A 20219-nucleotide genomic window follows, 5' to 3' on the forward strand; every position below is an offset into this window, starting at 1 on the left:
TGCCGTCAGCTCCAGCAGCTTTGTTTAACTTAAGTTTAGGCGGAATTGTTGATCTGCGCCGCCGAGGTTGAGTGGTTCTATTTCCCTTACAGCGGAATTCGGTTCTTCATCGCCGTTATATAATTTGATGAAGTGATCTTTCCATATTCTCAGCATCTTCTGCGGTTCTACTACGATGCTTCCCTGATCGTCTTTACAGGCTTCGGTTCGTGGCTGGTATCCTTGGGAGGTTTTTTCTACCTTTTGGTAAAATTTACGAATCTCATTCCTGTTGTGACATCCCTCTATCTCCTCGATCACGCGCTTCTCATGCTCTCTTTTTTTTCCATCTAAGAAGCCGGTGTTCCTCTCTCCTCTTCTGCTCGTAGAGCTCGCGAGCAGCTCTAGTCATTTTGTGCAGCGTTTTGTATGCCTCTTGTTTCGCTGCGTGCGCTTGCCTGCATTCGTCGTCAAACCAGGGGTTTCGCTGTGGTGGCCGTGTGAAACTTAGCACTTCAGAAGCGGCATCTCTGATGGCTGCAAGGCAATGTTGCCACTGGTTTTCAATGCTTAATGCAGGAAGCATAGGACTCCTTAAGAAGTTATTAGAGACTCGATCGGAAAAGGACATGGCAGTCTCTTGCGATTGTAGCCGTCTAACGTCGAATCTTCTCACAGTACTTCCTTGTTTTGGCATGGATCGGGATATCCGTAGCCGTACCTTGGCTACAACGAGGTAGTGGTCCGCGTCAATGTTGGCCACTCGAAATGTTCAGATATCCTGGATACTGGAGAAGTGTCGTGCGTCGATCGCAATGTGGTCAATCTGGTTGACGGTTGATTGATCAGGAGATTTCCATGTCCCCTTGTGGATATTAAGATGCGTGAACTGCGTACTAGCTACCAGAACGTCTCGCCCCGCAGCGAAATCGACCAGCCTGAACCCGTTGTCGGATGTCTTCTCTTCCTAGCTTGGTATTAAACTCTCCTAAGACAATTTTAATGTCATAGCCAGGGCGCTGCTCATATGTCTTGTCCAAGAGAAATAACGTAAGTAGTTAACACATTAACATAACATCCGTCTTATATGTACATAAATAGATATCACTAATTCTACGAAGACTCATAATTTGAAATAAACGAAATTTATCCTGAAGCTATAACGTTTGTAAACAAAGTTATCAAGTATTCGCTACAATGAAATTTAGTTATTGCTGAGTGGCAGCTAAAATGAATCAATGGTGCGTAAAGTGTAAGTTAACTTTTATAAAACTACAAAGCCTACTTTCCTTACATTAACTTTAAGAGATCACATGTTCTGAAAAACCTTTTGTGAATATACAAAGTTATTAAAGGCTTCGTATCAAACATTTCGGTAAGTGTTATCATAAGAATCTGTCAAATTATCTCATAAAGTAATTTATAGTAAAACATGTACATTTTCATAAAGATTGCGTTACTATTTTCCAGAAAGCGTTTAGCTGATCGGTAAGGACAAAAGAATTAAATATGAAATGAATCTTTCGCTATTTAAATACAAATATAAATCAATCATATATCTTTTTTTTGGTTTTATTGAATTTAAAAAGAAAACAAACTATTTAAAGTTCTATTTGTACTTGTCATAATATTACAATTCCGGATTGACTAGCTTTATAGTGAAATTTTGCATTCAAAAAGCTAATTGAATTTTGACTGTAGTCACTAGCTTTGTAAATGCGCCCGTTCCATCACCATCAAATGTTCTAAAATTTTAAAAATTTGTCTGATAAACCTTTAACTGTAAGGCAGATTTTGCATATAATCTATTAATTCGATAGTCGATACTGAAGATATTGGGTAGGTTCAGACGACAAAATGTACTTGATAGTAAGGCAAGTTTCTAGGATCTAATTGGTCGGCTGCAAAAATATCATTCCAATTAAATCAACTTTATTGGAAGGTTGACTGAAAAAATAGCTAAGAAAAACTAACTCTCAAGTCAAGTCAAGTCAACTTATGTCAGAATGACAGTTGATCATGTCATCCAATTAACTGAAAGCTGAACTTTATTACTCTAAGATATATTTATTTTCCGCACAATTCCATTTAATATTTTGTGTAAAAGGTTTCTTCGTTGAATTGGAAAGGAAAGAAGTAATATTTATTTACAATACTAAATGCAAATTGGGACGGACTTGTAGTTTGCCTGAGGATTGTTTTGTAGACAATAATGTTTTTGGTAGTTTTATAGGGTGAACTGAAGGTAGAAGTTAGTTAAGTAAAGTTTGAACTTTATGACACTTGAAAAGTAACTAGTTACTTGGTGAAAATGTACGTTCAAGGAATGCAGTTGACTGCAAATGAAGTCCGTTATGTTGTCTGTACCTGCCCATTATCTTTGTGACAACCTGTCCAATTTTACAGCATATCCAACCAAAATACTAAGAGGAGAGCTTGGATATGTTACTTCATTCAAACATATTTTAAGTTTTGTTGTTATAAATCAATCATCTGGCATTGTGCAAGGAAATAGTTGGACTTCCACACTAATTAATGGTAATTTTATTTTTAATTAAGGCAAAACAATGTTTTTATCTTATCTTTTGTGGTCAGAGCATTTTTGTATTGTTTGCTTTAATAAAAAACACGTTAATTAATTTTGTACACCATAATGTGATAAAACAAAAATAGTGGAATACAACTTTTACAGTATTGCCACTTGAGTTATCGTATTCTTGCCGACAAAAGTTTCAGGTACAATTATTTTGTAAATTTATAATGATAGGGGTCTAAAATGTTTGTGTTTTTATATGACTTTTGTTTTAAATGTTATCTATGTTTAAAAAGCTCTTGCTAATGGCGCTGTTGGCTATATTTTATTTTCCTTCCGATGCGCATAGTCGTTATCAATTAAATATTGAACTCAGTATTTCTGACAGAAAAGTTTAATTTGTTCTATATGGAAACTTAGAATTATTTTGAAAATATATTGTGGCTCTTAGACTAAATACTTTATTCAACTTATTAATTGTTGGTCTTATTAAAGCACTTTTGAAATTAAATGCGTGGGCTATTTGTGGTATTCCAATCAATTCTTATTTTCCAAATAATTTTTCTAATCGAGTTTTCCATGTGTAAATTTAGATTTCCTTCAAAATTCGTAACGCCTGAAACATGATGCGTACTGTTTTTCTGTCAATATACTATTTCAACTTCGTGGGCTTGCTAAATAATGGGGTAGAGCTGTCAAATTTGTTTATAATATTGTATTATTAATAAGATCAACCGAAAAATACAGATCTATTCCTATTTTCAAAGATTAAGATAAAAAATAAATTGATTGATTTTACAATAGAATTATATCTACATACATACATATAATAATCGTATCTCGTGTTTTCGAGTTTTGTGCTGAAGTATGCACTAGGTATCACAATGGAATTATATTCGAATTGAGATCGTTGTCTTGGTACAATCAAAAAGTTCAAATAATCTAAATGAAAACCCCAGGTTTCCTACTTTGGTTGCTAACGTAACTTCGTTTTTTGATTTTTACTTTAAAATAAATAAATAAAGTAGCGCAACAGTCCGTTAAGAACTACATTTACCCTCTTCAATTATTTCTGTGAGCGAGTATAGTTGTAAGGGATGGAGGGGACCTACAGTCTTAAGCCGAATCCGAACGGCTAATTTGAGAAACCATGACAAGAACTACTCTGACGATTTGTCAATTTCTCACAAGAAGGCAGTACCCGTGAACAAAACTGTAGTTGTAGATGGTATAGGCAGAGATTAAGCCCAAGATCTTTGGCATGACAGTTCAATGCATTACCTCAGCATTAAAAACTATGCTAACACGGTCTTAGTTTATTTTATTTATTTAAAATTAATTATAAGCACCTATAATTTTGAATATATAATCAAATTCTCCATGTTTATCACTTTGGCAGTTTATTCTTTATCTCAACTCACGCCCACAAGTACCTAAGAGCAGTTAGCAAAAGAGAACATTGGGGAGGTTCAGCCAACATAAGGGAATTAATTTGCAGTCAACTTCATTTAAACTAGTTTGTTTTTCAAGCTTCATGAATTTCAAATTCAGAACCTTACTTCGCAAATCTCTACTTTACTCGTAAGTTCATAGTAGAAAAAGTACCAACAAAATTACTCTCTTCAAAACACTACTCAGGCAAGCTACAAGTCCACAACGATTTGTATTTTGTATTGTCAATTAATATTAGTTATTTCATTTCCAAGTTGACAAGTAACCCTTTTGCAGAAAGCATAAAATAAAGTTGTGCAGAAAATAAATAAATCATAGAGTAATAAAGTTCAGCTTTCAGTTGAATGAAAAAACATTATCAACTGTCATTTTGATAGAAGTAGACTCGACTTGATAGTTAGGGATATTTTTCTTGACCAACTTTCCATTAAAGTTGCCTTAATTGGAAGGTAATTTTTGGCAGCTAGCCAATCAGATACTAGAAACTTGCATAACTTTCAAGTCCCTTATGTCGTCTGAACCCACCCATTATGCCGGATTATAGGTTGTCAATCTTGACATTTTCAAATAAAAGTGCCTTTGCCTTGTTTGTTAGCTCATTTTTAATATTTTAAATGGGAATGATTAGTTAAACGAATAAAAACGGAATACAATTTTAGAATAATATTTAGAAGGTTATAAATATGTACCATATAGAATATGTATAAATGTACTTGTAATTTAAAACAATATTTACGAATGTTTTAGAAGCAAGTTATCGATTTTTAAACTATCGATTATTCTCGATATTTGCTTCCAGCTCTAGGTCACAAATGATAAACTGAAAACTGGAGAGGGATCACGATCACGGCTATCGATGGTGAATACTCTTATCATAATCATTATCAGTTTTTCTTCCTCAACATCAAAAGCGTAAACAAGTAAGTAAATTTTTATTTTCTTAAATAATTGAATCAATTGTGGATTGAAGTGTTGATTGGGTAATAAGTGCAATTGCTTAAAACAAGAGTAATTCAGTTAAGTTTGTTCATTCTTTAACTAATTCTTAACCAAAGCCCATATCGAGCATAGGTAGCTATAGGAAGATGTCCACCAACGAAGAATTTGTTGCAACAGGTACCTAGTTGCGTAAGTAATTGAATAGAACTAATCTACTATCATTTTAACTTGCTCTAGAGCATCAGCACCGGCGCTTAAATCCACTGACTGGGCAATGGGTACTGGTCTGTCCACATCGTATGAAGCGCCCATGGTCAGGTCAACAGGAATCCCCTCAGAAAAACGAGCTCCCCGAATTCGACCCAACAAATCCCCTTTGTCCAGGCGTGAGCCGTCCTAATGGTGTCGTAAGTTCTTTATTTTTATTTTACAAATTCAGTGTTTGAAACTTTCAGTTGGTTCCAATAGAAAAACCCAGCTTATAAATCTACGTTTGTATTTACAAACGATTTTCCTGCTTTGCTTGAAGGTGTTCCAGACCCACCGGTCAGCAGTGATCCCTTGTTTCAGATGGCACCAGCACGCGGCACCTGTAGGGTAATGTGTTTCCATCCAAAGTCCAACACGACTTTGCCGCTGATGAGTTCAGTAGAAATTGCTGCAGTTATCAGAGAGTAAATATTTTTCTAATTTGATTTATAATTAGCATTCCTTTCATGATGACTTTCTAAGATGGATTAACCAATACAATGATCTACAAAAGAAGTACACTTGGGTGCAGATATTTGAGAACAAAGGCGCAGCAATGGGTTGCTCAAACCCCCATCCTCATTGCCAGATCTGGGCATGTTCTTTCTTCCCTTCAGAACCACAAGCCAAAGATAAGAATCTAAAAAGCTATTACGAGCAGCACAAGCGTGCTTTGCTCGATGATTACGTAGCACGCGAACTAGCCAAAGAAGAACGAATAGTTGTTAAGAATCCAGACTGGCTGGTTGTTGTTCCATACTGGGCTTCTTGGCCCTTCGAAACCATGTTGATTTCTCGCAATAAAAATAAGCGAATCAATGATTTAACAAAGACTCAAATCGAGAATTTAGCGTTGACAATAAAGGAGTTGACCACTAAGTATGACAACCTCTTTGGTTGTTCATTCCCCTACTCCATGGGTTGGCATGGTGCCCCCACTGGCGAGGAAATGGGAAAAGATGACGCTCATTGGACTCTGCATGCCATCTATTATCCACCGTTGTTGCGTTCTGCAACTATTCGCAAGTTTATGGTTGGCTTTGAACTGTTGTGCCAAGCACAGCGGGATCTAACTCCTGAGCAAGCAGCTCAGAGATTACGCGACATTGATGGAAAAAAGCATTATTTGCAGTAGTAATAAACAAGCTTTTTTGTCCAAATATTTCATAAATAAAGATTCCAGTTTTATTAGCATGTTAAATTAATAAATGTGATTTTATTTAATTCTTTTCAATGCAGGTTGGCTCATGAATTTTCGTTATTCTATGTAGATCAAACCAAGTTACATAATGACTTGCTCCATTCCGTTGACACTAGACAAAAAAAAACCTTAAGCAGTTTAAATTACAGTTTCCAGTGACCGGTTCAGTGCGTGTGGTTTCTTCAAAAAGTTTGGGCCGAGAATGCAGCTTTGAAAAGCTGTACACCACACTATGGCCCTATCTAGATAAAGTTCAATTTCATGCAGGATTTAATCGCCAACAATTTGGACAAAACGTCACCATGGACAGCTATAACTTTGAGGTAGTTAAGGACTTTGTCTACCTAGGCACCGCTATTAATGCAGACAACGACACCAGCGCTGAAATCAAACGAAGAATAACTTGCAAATCGCTGCTTCTTTGGACTTAGAAGGCAATTGAGAAGTAAAGTCTTCTCTCGAGCATGTAAAATCACCATCTATAAGACTCTCATCATCCCGGTTCTCATTTATGGCGCTGAGGCCTGGACCCTGTCAAAGAAAGATGAGAGCGTCTTAAGATGCTTCGAGAGAAAAATTCTTCGGGTGATTTTTGGTCCCATACTCATAGATGGAGAATGGAGGAGAAGATATAACGAAGAACTGTACGAGCTGTACAGCGACACTGACCTAGTAAGCAGAATTAAAGTCCAACGGCTTAGATGGCTAGGTCATGTAGAGCGAATGGACATCAACGCTCCAGCCCGGAAGACCTTAGAATCCAATCCCGAGGGACGGCGCAGTAGATGAAGACCGCGACTCAGGTGGCGCACCCAGGTGGGAGAGGACCTCAACCAACTTGGCGTGCGAAACTGGAGACAGCTAGCTAGGGACCGAGCTGGCTGGAGACGCTTGTTGGTTGAGGCCCAGGTCCGCCACGGACTGTAGCGCCACCTTTAGTAAGTAAAGTAATTTGGAGCAGCTTTTCAATTGTGATTTGAACCTTGTAGGGAAACCAATTCAAATTCTCATGCAACCGTCCCATGCACAAAATGTATTCTGGAAACACTCGGGTTACAGTCCATGGCAATTGGCATCCGATAAAAAGAAACACGGCAACATGAAAAACAGAACTAATTGAAATCTCAAATTTGTAAAAATAATAAAAACATATTAAATGTACACTTAAGGAAAAATATGCGTTACAATTATACCAACAGAAACATTTGTTTGTTGTGTAATTTCTCACTCGGTTTTATTTTATTTTTTATATATATATACAATAATAGTACAATTATATATAATATAATTAATTTAAAAATAAACCATTCAATTGCATAGGCAAATACATTTTTGTATAATTTTATAATTATTTCTTGTATATATGTCTTTTTTATCTCAAACTTTGTTTTTTGACTGGCACATCGAACATTAATATATAGCTAATACTACATAATACAGCCTTACTACTCAATTACATAGAATTAAACAATTCAACAATAATAATACATTAAATATCTTATTGTAGTCGAAATTAGACATAGTACATTGATTACAGAAGCGACACTTCGACCAATTGCAGTAACATCGAACGTAGCACACTTGTTTTTATTTTTTGTTTCTTCGTTAAATATTGGGAACAGGTTACAGAATTAGGAATAAAAAGAGTATAGCAGCAAGTAAGTTTTGCGTTGATTGTAGGTTGCAGGACAGAATTTACGTGGTGTACTTCTTCATGAGGGCACGGTTCTCAAGGGATTGCATCTCTTTTAGCAGCAGGGCGATATTGTATCTCAAGCGATGAAACATAGCAACCGGAAATTCCAGTGTCCTATATTCGCCGTTTGGAGTTTGAAAGTGGATTATGATTGTTGGTTGTGAGAGTTGTATGATACCACTGGAAAAATAAAACAGATTATTTAATATAACTTTCCCTTTCATCAACCGACCAAAAGATAATATTATAGCCAAGCCTAGAAGTTATAAGAGTTTTAAGATCAATTAATTGAGCTGTGAATTAAATAAGCCTTTATGATACTTACGTGGCTTTTAGAAATATCTAGTTTATTTTTTATTTTAAAAGGCTTTAACAAAAATGTTCTTTTATAAAAAGGCCATACTCAAGGGATAATAGTAATCATTATGGACAGGTACAGTGTGAGCATTAGGAAAGGGAGAGAGGGGTTTAAAGGAGGTGCTGGTGCACATTTGCTTTGAATTTCTGAATATTACAATGATTTCGGGATTCCACATTCACGTAGTATGACTAAAGAAAGAATCTATGTACTTGACAGTACGACCCAAGTTGATGAGCATTCCTAGAAGCGCGAGTTTTATTGTTAAACTGTTTAAGGGGAGGAATGCAACTGGCTATTTCTCTAGAGCATAAACTGTAAAAATAACGGTAAAAATGGGTGAGTCAAGAAACTTTACGATGATGTCAAGCGACGTATACAAGATGAACTGGAAACTTTTATAGAAGAGTTAAAAAAAGAAATTTCTTTTTGGGACTAGGAATCAAACAGAAATAAGAAAAAAGTAAGCTAAGAACCGCACGCAAGAAAAACCCCATTTACGAAAAAAGCGATTTAAACGCCAATTGTGAAGACTTTTACATCAGCCAGAGAAGAAATAAAGCGATATGACTTTCCATGTAACCAGAGCGTCTTAGTGAAATAATGAATTTAATGTTAGGAATAAGATCAGATTTTAACCAAGATCCTAGAAAATCTAACAAACGAAGAAGTCGCTAGAGTAAAAAGGTTATTTCGGTACATAGCTGACATTATCAAACTGGGCATTCATTTTGGTAAATGCACAAAAACTGGATGCTCAAATTCTAAAGTAGTTATAACTCATGTGTTACGAGCAATTTCTTAATTGAGTCAAGGACAAAAAATGATTGCAAAATGCCAAAATCTACTATTGAGATGCTTAACAGATAGCTTAATCGAATAATCAAACTTAATGAAAAAAGAACACCCACGAAATATTTCTTCATCACAGAAGAAAAATGGAAATTAAAGAAACACCTATAGAAAAACAATTAACTAATTTAATGACGAAATCACTTCCCTGTCCATGACTAAACATTTCATGTTGCAAAATGGGGCTACTTTAAAATGGTTAGTTCCAAATAAATAGGGATGGTTTCAAAGTTCTATGATTGTTAATATTAATTTGACTACTTTGATCTTATTTATATTAATATTAAGTTAAGGCTATTTTCTGTAAACATAGAATTTTGTTTACCAAATAGATTTTTTTCATTCTCAAATATTTTCAAACGTTGGTTTATCTTAATAAATATTTCTTTTTAAATCAACCACGTTATTTAATATTCAATTCATTAAAATTAATACAAAACTACTAAAATAAAGATACGCCCTTTTTGTTGCGACGTTAGTAAAATCATTTCACTTATTGGATAATATTTGGTTTAGTTGTAAAATAAAATTATAACTTGATTAAAAAGATGTTACTACAATATGGTTTTTAACACTAAGTAAGACTCAACAACCAATCACTTTTACTTACCAATCTCCGAGCGAAATATTAATTCGCCACTGCAATCTTTTCGGAGGCGACCTAAGGCATTTTACCTCATAAAAGTTCTTTGTCAAGGAGTCTCTGTGATTGTGCAAAACCTTGCTAATATCGTCAATGCACTCTTCTGTGAACCTGCAAAATAACTAATTAGTTTAATTTAAGGTATTCCCTTTTATAAAACTTACTTTAACTCCCTCAGACACTGGCGTAATTCATCGTCCTTGACACTGCCCTTAGGTGTCCTTAGAAATATTTGCATTATCTGTAGAATGGCAGCAAACAATTCACAGAAGTTCTCTGGAATTTCACAACCGGAATGAGTTAATTTGGTGAGGGCCAGATCCAAAACTTCTGGCGAACATTTACGGCTTTCAATATAGTGCACCGACACTTGGATGAGAACACGTAATACTGGCTTTGATAGCTGGGGCACATACTTTATGTAAGGCTTAACTGTTTTAAGCATTGTGTACTTGAAGTTGGACGACATTGTTTTATTTAAATTCTTTTAGCAGCTGGAAAACGTCTATTGTATCTAAAAATACACTGATTTTCGATGATGAAGAAAATCACCAAGCTACGGAAAAAGCAAAACAAAAACAACTTGATATGCGATTGCGAAGAAGAAACAAGCCCTCAGATAAATTTGTTGATTGACAGACAGTAGAGGCCCATACAAAAAAGCAGCTTTCCGGAGATGGTTGCTTGCCAGCAATTGAATAAATTTACTAAAAAAATACTATTGGAAATTTATTGATTCGTGTTGATCTCAGAACTTACACTTCTTTCTGGAATGTTGAGATTTATTTAAGTAAACCTTAACTTATGTCTTGTGCCTGTGGTTTATTTAGCTTTTATTCAATCTAATTTGGATATATTTTTGACGTTTTCATGAAATGACGTTTAAGTACGCAAAAGCTTTGTTCAATGGGGTTGGAAATTTGAGAAACAACTTTCTACCTTCCCAAATGGTCTGTTTGATTCTATTTGTTGTTCAATGAGTCTATTTGAAACGGAATTGAATATGATTTCCTACACATTTATTTTATGGAAAAATTATTTAAAAAAAGTGAAGATTAGTGATAAAGTTTTTAGATATAAAGCCTTCGTATGTATCACCGTCCCAACCGAATTTATTTAAATTTTTAGATTTTCGATGTCGATGAAAAGATGTGAATTTCAACAAAAAATATTTGTTTATGTTCCCGCATTCCTAGAATTATTTAATGAAATGCTCTGCATGCTTGAATTACTTTATGAATCAGCTATTTGCTTTAGCTTGTAGGCAGCCATCTTCTGAGGATTTATATCTTTATTAAAGTGTTTTGCACTTTTTTCTTATAATATTTTACGTCAATAATGTTTATAAAAAATGTATGTAATGAATTCGCTGTTGGCCAAACCATCTTTATTTGAGTTGATTATAAAATGTTGATAAAGGTAGAAAAACGAAATGTATGGAATTCATCTAGATGTCTAAACTCCCCAATTTTGAATAAAAATAAATTCTGTTTTTATTGCTATAAAGTTAAATAAAATTTCATGTGTTTTTTGTTGTTGTCAGATTGGGTTTAAATTTACAGTCTTATTTAATAGAATTCGCTAAACAGATGAATAGTTATACAGTGCATAAGGATTTATGTAGGCTCTATGTAACGTTGCGAAAATTCTCATTTATAAAAAATTCTGCTATACATTTTAGTTATACAATGCTTATGTCAAAAAAAGTACCAAAATGGAGCAATCTATTCCATTTATCTGTCTATCGAATCAGCTGTTTGTCATAACAAACAAAATATAGAAATTGGTGTTGTGCTTTTGTTGTGAAAAATGGAATTGAAAACAAAAAGGATATTCTTTTTTGAAAATCAATATTTTTTTAAATTCTTCGTTTCTTAGGCTTATTGGGTTGAACCTTTTTTTATAAACTTTCCGACTTCTCGGAGTTGGTAAAACGCGATTTAAATTATTAAAATCGTTAATAAATTAACTAAATTGGAAAGGCATTATTGTTTTCTTTTAAATTTAAATAATGGAGAGAAATCAAAATAACATTTACGAAATAATAACCACAACAATTTCCTTATGTAGGCTCTATTCAACCTCAAAACGCGTTTAGCTTATTATGGGACTATGCAACCTTGCATAACTTTTATAAATAGCATTTTTGCGTTTAGAGGCATTATAGAGATTACATAACTTTATGTAGGCTCTATAATGCGTTTTTAAATAAGACTGTTATTGTTTTATGAAATAGGCGGTATTCTGTTACGTTATAACCTGATATCAGAACTCTCCAAAGTCCGAACCCAGCTTAAATAAATTATGAGCTGCGTTCGAATCGAAACAGGATAGAGCACCTTTGATCAAATTATTATTTCGCAAAATTAAAAAAAACCTGTTGTTAAGAGTTTAACAATTTACTATTTAGCAATTTGCTAAATATTTAACAATTTAGTAAGGGACTCCAAATTTTTAACAATTCTTTTCGTTTTGCTAACAAATACATTGCTTATTCCCTTTTATTAAAAACAAAACAATATTCAAGCATGTTTAAAAAGTGAAAGTTCGTGAAGATAAACAAATCAAATACGCTTAACGGTCCTATAAATTGGAATTCCCAACTGTTGACTGGACTATTCCATCCACTGCTCTTATAAGAATCAGTGTTAAGATGTAATATGGGTTAAGCAAATTGCTTAAATTTATGTACCCATTCAGTGATTTTGAATTTAGTTAATTGTTAACCTGAATTTTCAACCGCACCTACTCAAGGACTTACTATGGGAGGACGGTGCAGACTATACGAATTTTCGTGGGATGTCGACCGACAGCTTTGAAGTTGTTCTGTGCCTAGTAAAGATTACTTTGAGTTAATGAATTTAGGCACTCGACGACAACTTAAACAAAATGAAATTTTAATTTCAAAAAGACTGTGAAAATTGGACGCTCAGCGCTACGTACAACACAAACGTCAAATTTGATGACAGGATTTTGATCCGGTCGAAAAATCCAAACTGCGATGACAGGATCATGGACTGGATGTTGGATTGTTGGTCTCTATTGGATTATCTGATGACAGACCGATAGTCCTGTCATCGGAAATGTTCAATTGAGACCCCAAGTTAGTAAGGGCGGTTATTGCTGTTATATTTAAACATTATTAGACGATGTGAAACATTTTGAGCACATTTTATTAAACAAATATTCTTTTTATCATAGATTGTTATTCATTTTGCAGTTTCAAAAGTAAAGAGCTGACATCTGTCAAACTAAGTTTATTAAGCAATTTTTGTATTTAGTTGAAAGTCTGAAATTTACGATTCTGATGGTGATTCTGACACAACCACAAATCGTGCTTTAAAAATAGATGATAGTTTATATAATCGTTCAACTACGAACCAATTCTGATGGTGATTCTGACACAACCACAAATCGTGCTTTAAAAATAGATGATAGTTTATATAATCGTTCAACTACGAACCAATTAGCAAATTTGTGAAGAAATTTGAAGACACTGGATTGGTTACAGATATTGTAACGCCTGTGCATAATAGAGTTGATTTGGTGCTTGGACAAAAAGCGGTGGACGACGATTTTTCGAGCAAAATTTTCTTCAGCGACAAAGCACAATTCACGCGAATTTTAAACAATGCCTCAAAAATTCAAACATACATTCTGGATAACTTACTTCTCCTTAACAAACTTAAAGTTGACAAGTAAAGTTATCAATCATACAATTGCACATTGCTACACAAAACACCTTTCTTATTGTTTTTTTCTTGCTCAGAAAATAAAATATTGGTTGAACTGATGAATTTGTGTTTTATTGACTTTTAACTGTTAAAAATACAAAAAAAATCTCGAATTTATATTTATTTTCGAGATTTTTTTAGATAGAGTCTTTCGAGATTTTTGTTAATTCTGGATTTTTGTGGATTCGAGATTTTTGCGTTCTAGATATTTTTTTTTATTTTCGAGATTTTCGGCATTCCAGATTTTTGGCATTCTACATTTCGTCATGATCCCTGCAAAAGTTTCAGTTAGATAACCAAAAAAAACTCTATATGAAGATATTAAACCTTCGTACGCATCACCCTCCAAACCCCATTTGTTTACATTGTTGTGTTTGTAATGTGGAAGAATTCAACGAGAAATATTGACATGTTTTCACGAATACATAGAAACATTTACTGAGTTTTTTGGGGAAATTTAATGAATTAGAGGAGAAATTACACGCACAGTATGAAAAAGTTTATGAGGCTGATTTCCGGTTTAGCTTGTAGGCAAACCAAGATGTCTACCGAGGATTAATATCTTCATATAGAGTGTTTTTGTAGACAACGGTTACCTATCATTTTTAGAGCTCTCTTTTGAATTTTGTTTAAGAGACCCAAGTGGGTTATATGAGCACCTACCCAAATATGGGAATTATACTCAAGTTTAGGATGAATATAGGCTTTATAAATTATAGCCAGATCAGAAGGAGTACAAAACTTCTTGCATCGTCGGAAAAAACCTAATAACTTAGCAGAATTTGTTGGTGATCAATCCATAACAAGTGGTTTGTAATTGACATGTAGGACCTAGGATAGTTGTTCAGTCTCCTCGATACAAGTACCACTCATGAAAAGTGGCTTTGGAGGAGGGTTACTCTTTTGCGGCAGTGGACAGCATTGAGTTTTTGAAGCATTAAATTCTACAGGTTTTTTGATTCACCATTTTACAATGCTGTCAAGATCTGAATTTAATGAGCTTATTATATGCTGCTGTTGTTAGTCCACATCCAAAGAGCAAGGATGAGAATCAAAAAACGAATATGAGAAGCTGAGGGTACTGTCATCAGCGAAACAATTTAGTGGGTTAGAAGATTCAGACAAAAGATCATTTATAAGAATAAGGAAGAGCGTCGGAGACAAAACGGAGCCCTGGGGCATACCAGCGTTTATTTTGTGGATATCAGATTTGAACCCGTCCAATACTACTGCAATTGGACGGTCTGAAAGGTAATTTCTAACCCAACATTCATCAATACCAAAAGCACGCATTTTCGATAAGAGAGCTTGATGCCAAACTCTATTAAATACCTTTGAAATATGAAGTGCAATAATATTACTTTCTCCAAAACAATGTGAAGATTTGTTCCACTGTTCGGTGAGATAAACCATGAGATTACATGTAAACATAGTCACTAGTTGCCAAGATCATGCGATTTAACACCGCTGGAGTTTTTTTTGTAGGGCTACGCAAAAGACCGTGTTTATGCAGATATACTTTTAACTCTTTAGCATTTAAAACTCAACAATCGTCAAGTTATGGCTGAGAAACCGTCGTAAAGTGGTTGAAAATTACCTGAAAAGAATCGATGCTTGCAACAATTCGCATGGAAGTCATTTTAATGATGTAATCTTTCGCACATAATTTCAACGTTCAAACTTTATAATACAAAGAAATATCATGAAGGAAAATATTTTATATGTGTTTTATTTACGTTTACTTTTGAAAACTCAAAATGGATAACCATGTATTGACAGAACAATTAAAAAAATAGGGTTTTATATTTAAATACGTATTTTTTTTATTGCATTCAGGCGTGCCAATTAATAAACTCTCAACGTATTTTTTAATAATTAAACAGAACTGTTGTGTTTCAAAACCCACTGCAACATTCATTCAGAAATCTGTATTCATTTAAATCTTCATCTCTTCAAATCTAATGTAAAAAGTTAAGAACTTAAGAAGGTACATATAATAATATACAAGTACGGCTGTGTAGTACCTATGTACGAGTACATATAGCTATAAAAATGCTAAACAAATCAGGACAGCTTTAACAACAACTACCACACAGAAAATATGTGTTGTACTATAAGAGCACTTTATAATATCTTACATCTTACGTAAGGCAAGTAGGCAAGACATCAGGGTTCTCTTGTAAACCTTCCGTATTGTTGGTTAGCTAACATAACCATGTACAAAGTGTTGCTGTGCTGTGTATGAAATAAGTTGAGAGAAAACTTTAAAATCCAACTACTACTGACCTTGAGCGCACTCTAAAAAGCTACCTAACATACAAGAAAACCATTTGCCCTTGAGTTACACGCGTGCACCTATAGATTAATAGGTTAAAGTATCGTCTTCTCCAAGTGCTTTCAAATGAACTTCAGTACATCGATTTGTCCCCTGGTGTATATTGGATGATAATCGGCACACTGGCAACACTGTGGATCGCAATCAACTGAGCATGACGGTATTTTTCTCGTTTCTCCTAAAGTTTTTCAAGCTCGTACTAAAGTAAAAAAGTTTAGGCAACCTGACTAAGACGGTAGCAGCCAATGGAAGTTTCGGTGTGTTTTTGGTAATCCAATTGTTGTGGATTGTATGTGGGGCTTTTGATGGTTTGGGGTCAGCGTACCTGTTATGCGGGACAAGGATCCCTGATGTACCTTTACCTTAACGTAGTGCAAGTAGTTTTGCGTCACTTGAAACTAGTGATTCATTTTCATGTTCCAGGTAGATGGTTAGATGGAGGTTCAAATGCGACATAGTCGAAAATATAAATAAACATAACTACCTTTTGCAGTGGCGGATCCGTATAGAGGGTGGTTCTTGGGTTCGGACCACCATTCCTCTTAGATGGTCGTTATAGGTATTTATATTCTAGACACGTTTTTGCTTAGGTTTGAGACAAATTGGATGCATACGCACATAACATAATAAATATAAACCCTAGCTGTTTTTGTTTTCGATCCTATTTCGGCTTTACATCATTAACTGTTGATTTTTGTTAAATTAAAGAACATCGCAAATAAATTACAGATATAGAGTTAATTTTTTTTTTAAATTTTAAGCCATGAAAATGTGGTTATACTTTTGAACCATTGTAGCCCACCCTACATAAGACCCAATCCTGGATCCGCCACTGATCAAATGCATGTGTATGGTGCAAGGTGTAAAAGCTTTTGAAATAATTTTGATTGGAAATAGTGCCTTAAAAGCATTTGGCAATAAAAGTTGTCATGTGGAAAACTTAGAATGTTTTTAAATTTTTAAAACAAATTTAGTTTGGCTCTAATCGAGGATTATAGGCAAAAGTGACTTTAATAATTATGCAGAATGATATATTTTCCATTATGATAAAATACATTTTTAATTTTGCAAATCAAAAACAGTTTTTCAATACGCCTACTTATACTTCTGTTAAAAACGTCATTCAAGCAATAGTCCTTGATTGATTGAACTACAATTGATTTAAACCTGTATGTCATTAGTTCTCTTGTTCTTATAACTACATATAAGGTACTTTCATGTATCCTAAGGCAAAATAAATTTGTGCTTATGAAATCGAGCTGAACCAACAGTTCATACAAATTTGTTTAGAAAAAAGGATAACCGGTAGATACGCGAATAATTAGCAATTTATATGCAGAATGGGTTGCGAATATTCTCAAGAGCCTCTTAAAATGTATACATACCTACCTATAACTACCTTGATAAAGGGGATTGTGTTTTGAGTTACTTAATCGTTATACTGCCCATAAAATCAAGAATTTAGATTCTCGTTCTGCTTATTTTAGAATACAAAGTGAAACAAATATTATACATAATTATGTATGTATTTTGGTAAACAAGGAAGTGAATTGAATTGAAATTGTATAAGGTGGTTGGTTGAGGTAGCAACTCAAAGTTCAAAAAGAGCAGCTTCTCATCAAAAAATGCCAATCAATATAATTTAGTTTAATTATAAAAGGACCTTTTTTAACCTTCTTTCTTGACAGACTAATTAAACAAAAATAAGGGTTTCTCCAAAGAAGTTTTTTTTTTTAATTTGTTTAAAGAGGATAAGATCTTAAACGAATTTAAACAAATATTTCACCTAAGGCTAATGGTTATGATGTTCTTTTATTTCGAAGTAAACAATTCTTTTCACAGGAACTTCTGGAAAAACAATTTATATAAATAAATAAATAAAATAAATTAAACATCAAAAGATATAATAAATAAATATTCGAATATTTGAATATATGAATTAAAAAACAAAATTGCCACCTACTACAGGAAGGAATTGACTACCATATTGTGTTTTCCAAAAGCCTTCTATTTCATAATAAAAAAGATAATATTGCATCTGTTGTCCCTTAAAAAAGGCAAGCCTGAAGATCGAACAAACTACAGATGTATCTCATTTTTAAACACTGCTGCAAAGCTTTTTAGTTCAGTATTCTATATTAGATTATCCAATTGGATTAAAAGCAAGGAAATTCTAGCTGAGTTTTAAGCAGGGTTCAGAAAAAATCACTCAACATTCGTACAAATATTTTCTCTAATAAATATGGCCGAAATCTACAAGAAGAATGGCAAACAGCTGTATGCATTTTTCGTCGACTTTCGGACAGCATTCGACTCTATTCCTATGGAAGCTCTCTTCTACAAGTTTTAACTTATGGAATCTCTTTAAAAATAATAGCAGTCATCAGAGCAATATATAAAAAAAGTGGCACGAGTGTGGGATAGAAAACAAATTTCTGATAAGTTTCAGACCTCAATAGGAGTTAAGCAAAGATGCGTTTTAAGCGCGTTACTGTTCAGTCCAGACATGGACGATATAACAAACTCAGTGTGAGGTGGTATAGTGCTTAGTTCAAAATCCATTCTTGACGATATAGTCTTCCTGGCCGATGATAGCTGATGATAAATAGACTTCAGTGGTATTTCAAAGTCTGGAACCTATCAGTTAATTTATCAAAGTCCAAAATAATGATATAGAGAAGCGGTGGAGGGATATACTCTAGAATGGAAAAATGGACTTTTTAAGACGAAACCGTAGACATAGTTAAGGATCATAAGTATCTGGGTGTATTGATTACCTCGAATCTGAATCTCGGTACACACCTCCGAGCAAAAGTAGCGGAAGCTAAGCGTGCAATGTGTACCGATTTACCGGGGATTTACTAGAGCGTCAAAGAGACATATTGGATTGCGAAGCTTAGACGATAAGAAAAAAAAAATGTCATATCATATATACACTTTCATCGGCGGGGGGAGCGGCTATAAATGTTCAAAAATATAAAAAAAACAGTTGCATGGACATATATGGACATGGCAACAGACCCCACAGTGGGGATGGAGTGAGAGAGTCATAGATAGAGAAAGAGCGAGGGAGGAATAGAAACGCGGAAAGGGGAATACCGTACCGGCATCATGTACCTGCACGCCTTAAACTTTATCATTATTTTTCCTTACTTCAGCTTACAGAAATCGTCAGACTATATATTATTCGTGAACTTTGAATTGTTGCCTTAAAAAAAAAAAAAAAATTAGCCACGCTCGAAAAAGTCAAGATTACGTTTTTTTACAAGTTTGTAATTCACCAACTTCTTATCGTCAATCGAAAATTGTCAGTTTAGTGAAATAAAACCTTTTAGTATATAACTAACTTACCCTACCTTAATCTAAGGCGCTCGAGAATTTCAGATGATCAGTTTTTTTTACCAATCTGATCCTTTATCCTTTAGGCGCGGCCACATAAACGGGGTTAATACTCGGTGGAGGTATTCAATGGGGTACTAGGTAACTCTCTGTATATTAATCTGCCGCGCTTTAGTAAATCCCAAAATCCCCTCTTGGGATCCCCTACTATTAAGAAATGACGTTTTACATGTTGCTACATACAACATTTTTATGAGCAACCACAACTGCAATTCTTTTTAACGGAGCGCAAGTGTGCGGATACTTATCGGTCCATGCAGTGGAAAAGTTCCTCCGCTTTTTCATCAAACGAACTACGAGTATATGCTGTACCTATAGTAACAGCAATAGGTCCCCTTTTCTTCGATATTCTCAAATTACACTTTAATTTTGTGGCAAGAGATGGGAGATGGGATTCCAAGGCTTTTGCTAAGTCACAATATTAATGCTAGTGGAGCATGCGTAGATGAGTGATATAAAATGGTGAACGATTGCTCAACAACTTTTTTCAATATCAACTGAAGATAACCTTTATTCGCTTTATTCAAAATGTTATAATTTGTTGATGAAAATCTGAAATAGGATGTACGACCAGTTTACTAAAGAAGCGGAATCATGATTATAAAGAGATTACAACAATAAAGTTAACGACTTTTTGGAAAAAACATACGCAAAATCAGTACAATTTTTGAAGCTAGAGTTGAACTCCTTATTCCTCACCGTCCAGATCCTATATGGTGTGATTTATGCAATCTAAGAGATCGTGAAGATGTGTTCCATTTTTTGGGAGTTTGTCTAATTCTGAAAACGAATATCGCAAGGGATATACTTTGGACTTGATGTACACCATTTAGAGGAAACCATAAAACT

The 20219-nt window shown here is 34.3% G+C and overlaps 2 protein-coding genes across 4 annotated transcripts; one reads left to right on the forward strand and one right to left on the reverse strand.

The window, feature by feature from the left end:
* The first annotated feature begins 4765 nt into the window (after positions 1-4765).
* LOC129942293 (probable galactose-1-phosphate uridylyltransferase) lies at positions 4766-6376 on the forward strand. Of its 2 annotated transcripts, XM_056051165.1 has the most exons (5): positions 4766-4884; positions 5020-5080; positions 5141-5310; positions 5372-5577; positions 5636-6376. In XM_056051165.1, the coding sequence occupies exons 2-5, from the start codon at positions 5050-5052 to the stop codon at positions 6285-6287; spliced, it is 1059 nt and encodes a 352-aa protein (XP_055907140.1). In that variant the 5' UTR covers positions 4766-4884; positions 5020-5049; the 3' UTR covers positions 6288-6376. The 2 variants fall into 2 exon arrangements, with proteins under 2 accessions (XP_055907140.1, XP_055907139.1); XM_056051164.1 differs by lacking the exon at positions 4766-4884 and having other exon boundaries at positions 4891-5080.
* Positions 6377-7534: 1158 nt separating this feature from the next.
* LOC129942327 (COMM domain-containing protein 5) lies at positions 7535-10783 on the reverse strand. 2 transcript variants are annotated; one of them, XM_056051200.1, is made up of 4 exons: positions 10662-10783; positions 10067-10609; positions 9870-10013; positions 7535-8229 (listed from the first exon to the last, which is right to left on the reverse strand). In XM_056051200.1, exons 2-4 carry the CDS (start codon positions 10369-10371, stop codon positions 8049-8051), a joined length of 630 nt encoding a protein of 209 aa, XP_055907175.1. In that variant the 5' UTR covers positions 10372-10609; positions 10662-10783; the 3' UTR covers positions 7535-8048. The 2 variants fall into 2 exon arrangements, with proteins under 2 accessions (XP_055907175.1, XP_055907176.1); XM_056051201.1 differs by having other exon boundaries at positions 10067-10620; positions 10662-10741.
* Between the last annotated feature and the right edge of the window lie 9436 nt (positions 10784-20219).

This window comes from Eupeodes corollae, chromosome 1 (assembly GCF_945859685.1).
Source record: "Eupeodes corollae chromosome 1, idEupCoro1.1, whole genome shotgun sequence".
Lineage (NCBI taxonomy): Eukaryota > Metazoa > Arthropoda > Insecta > Diptera > Syrphidae > Eupeodes > Eupeodes corollae.

Excerpts from the sequence above, each read along its gene's own strand:
- LOC129942293 (XM_056051165.1), top strand. The coding sequence starts at position 5,050 with ATGTCCACCAACGAAGAATTTGTTGCAACAG. Across the intron at positions 5,311-5,371 it reads TGAGCCGTCCTAATGGTGTC|AAAAACCCAGCTTATAAATC; the intron begins GTAAGTTCTTTA and ends TGGTTCCAATAG. Across the intron at positions 5,578-5,635 it reads ATTGCTGCAGTTATCAGAGA|ATGGATTAACCAATACAATG; the intron begins GTAAATATTTTT and ends TGACTTTCTAAG.
- LOC129942327 (XM_056051200.1), bottom strand. The coding sequence starts at position 10,371 with ATGTCGTCCAACTTCAAGTACACAATGCTTAAAACAGTTAAGCCTTAC. Across the intron at positions 10,014-10,066 it reads CAGTGTCTGAGGGAGTTAAA|GTTCACAGAAGAGTGCATTG; the intron begins GTAAGTTTTATA and ends GTTATTTTGCAG. Across the intron at positions 8,230-9,869 it reads AATATTTCGCTCGGAGATTG|TGGTATCATACAACTCTCAC; the intron begins GTAAGTAAAAGT and ends TTATTTTTCCAG.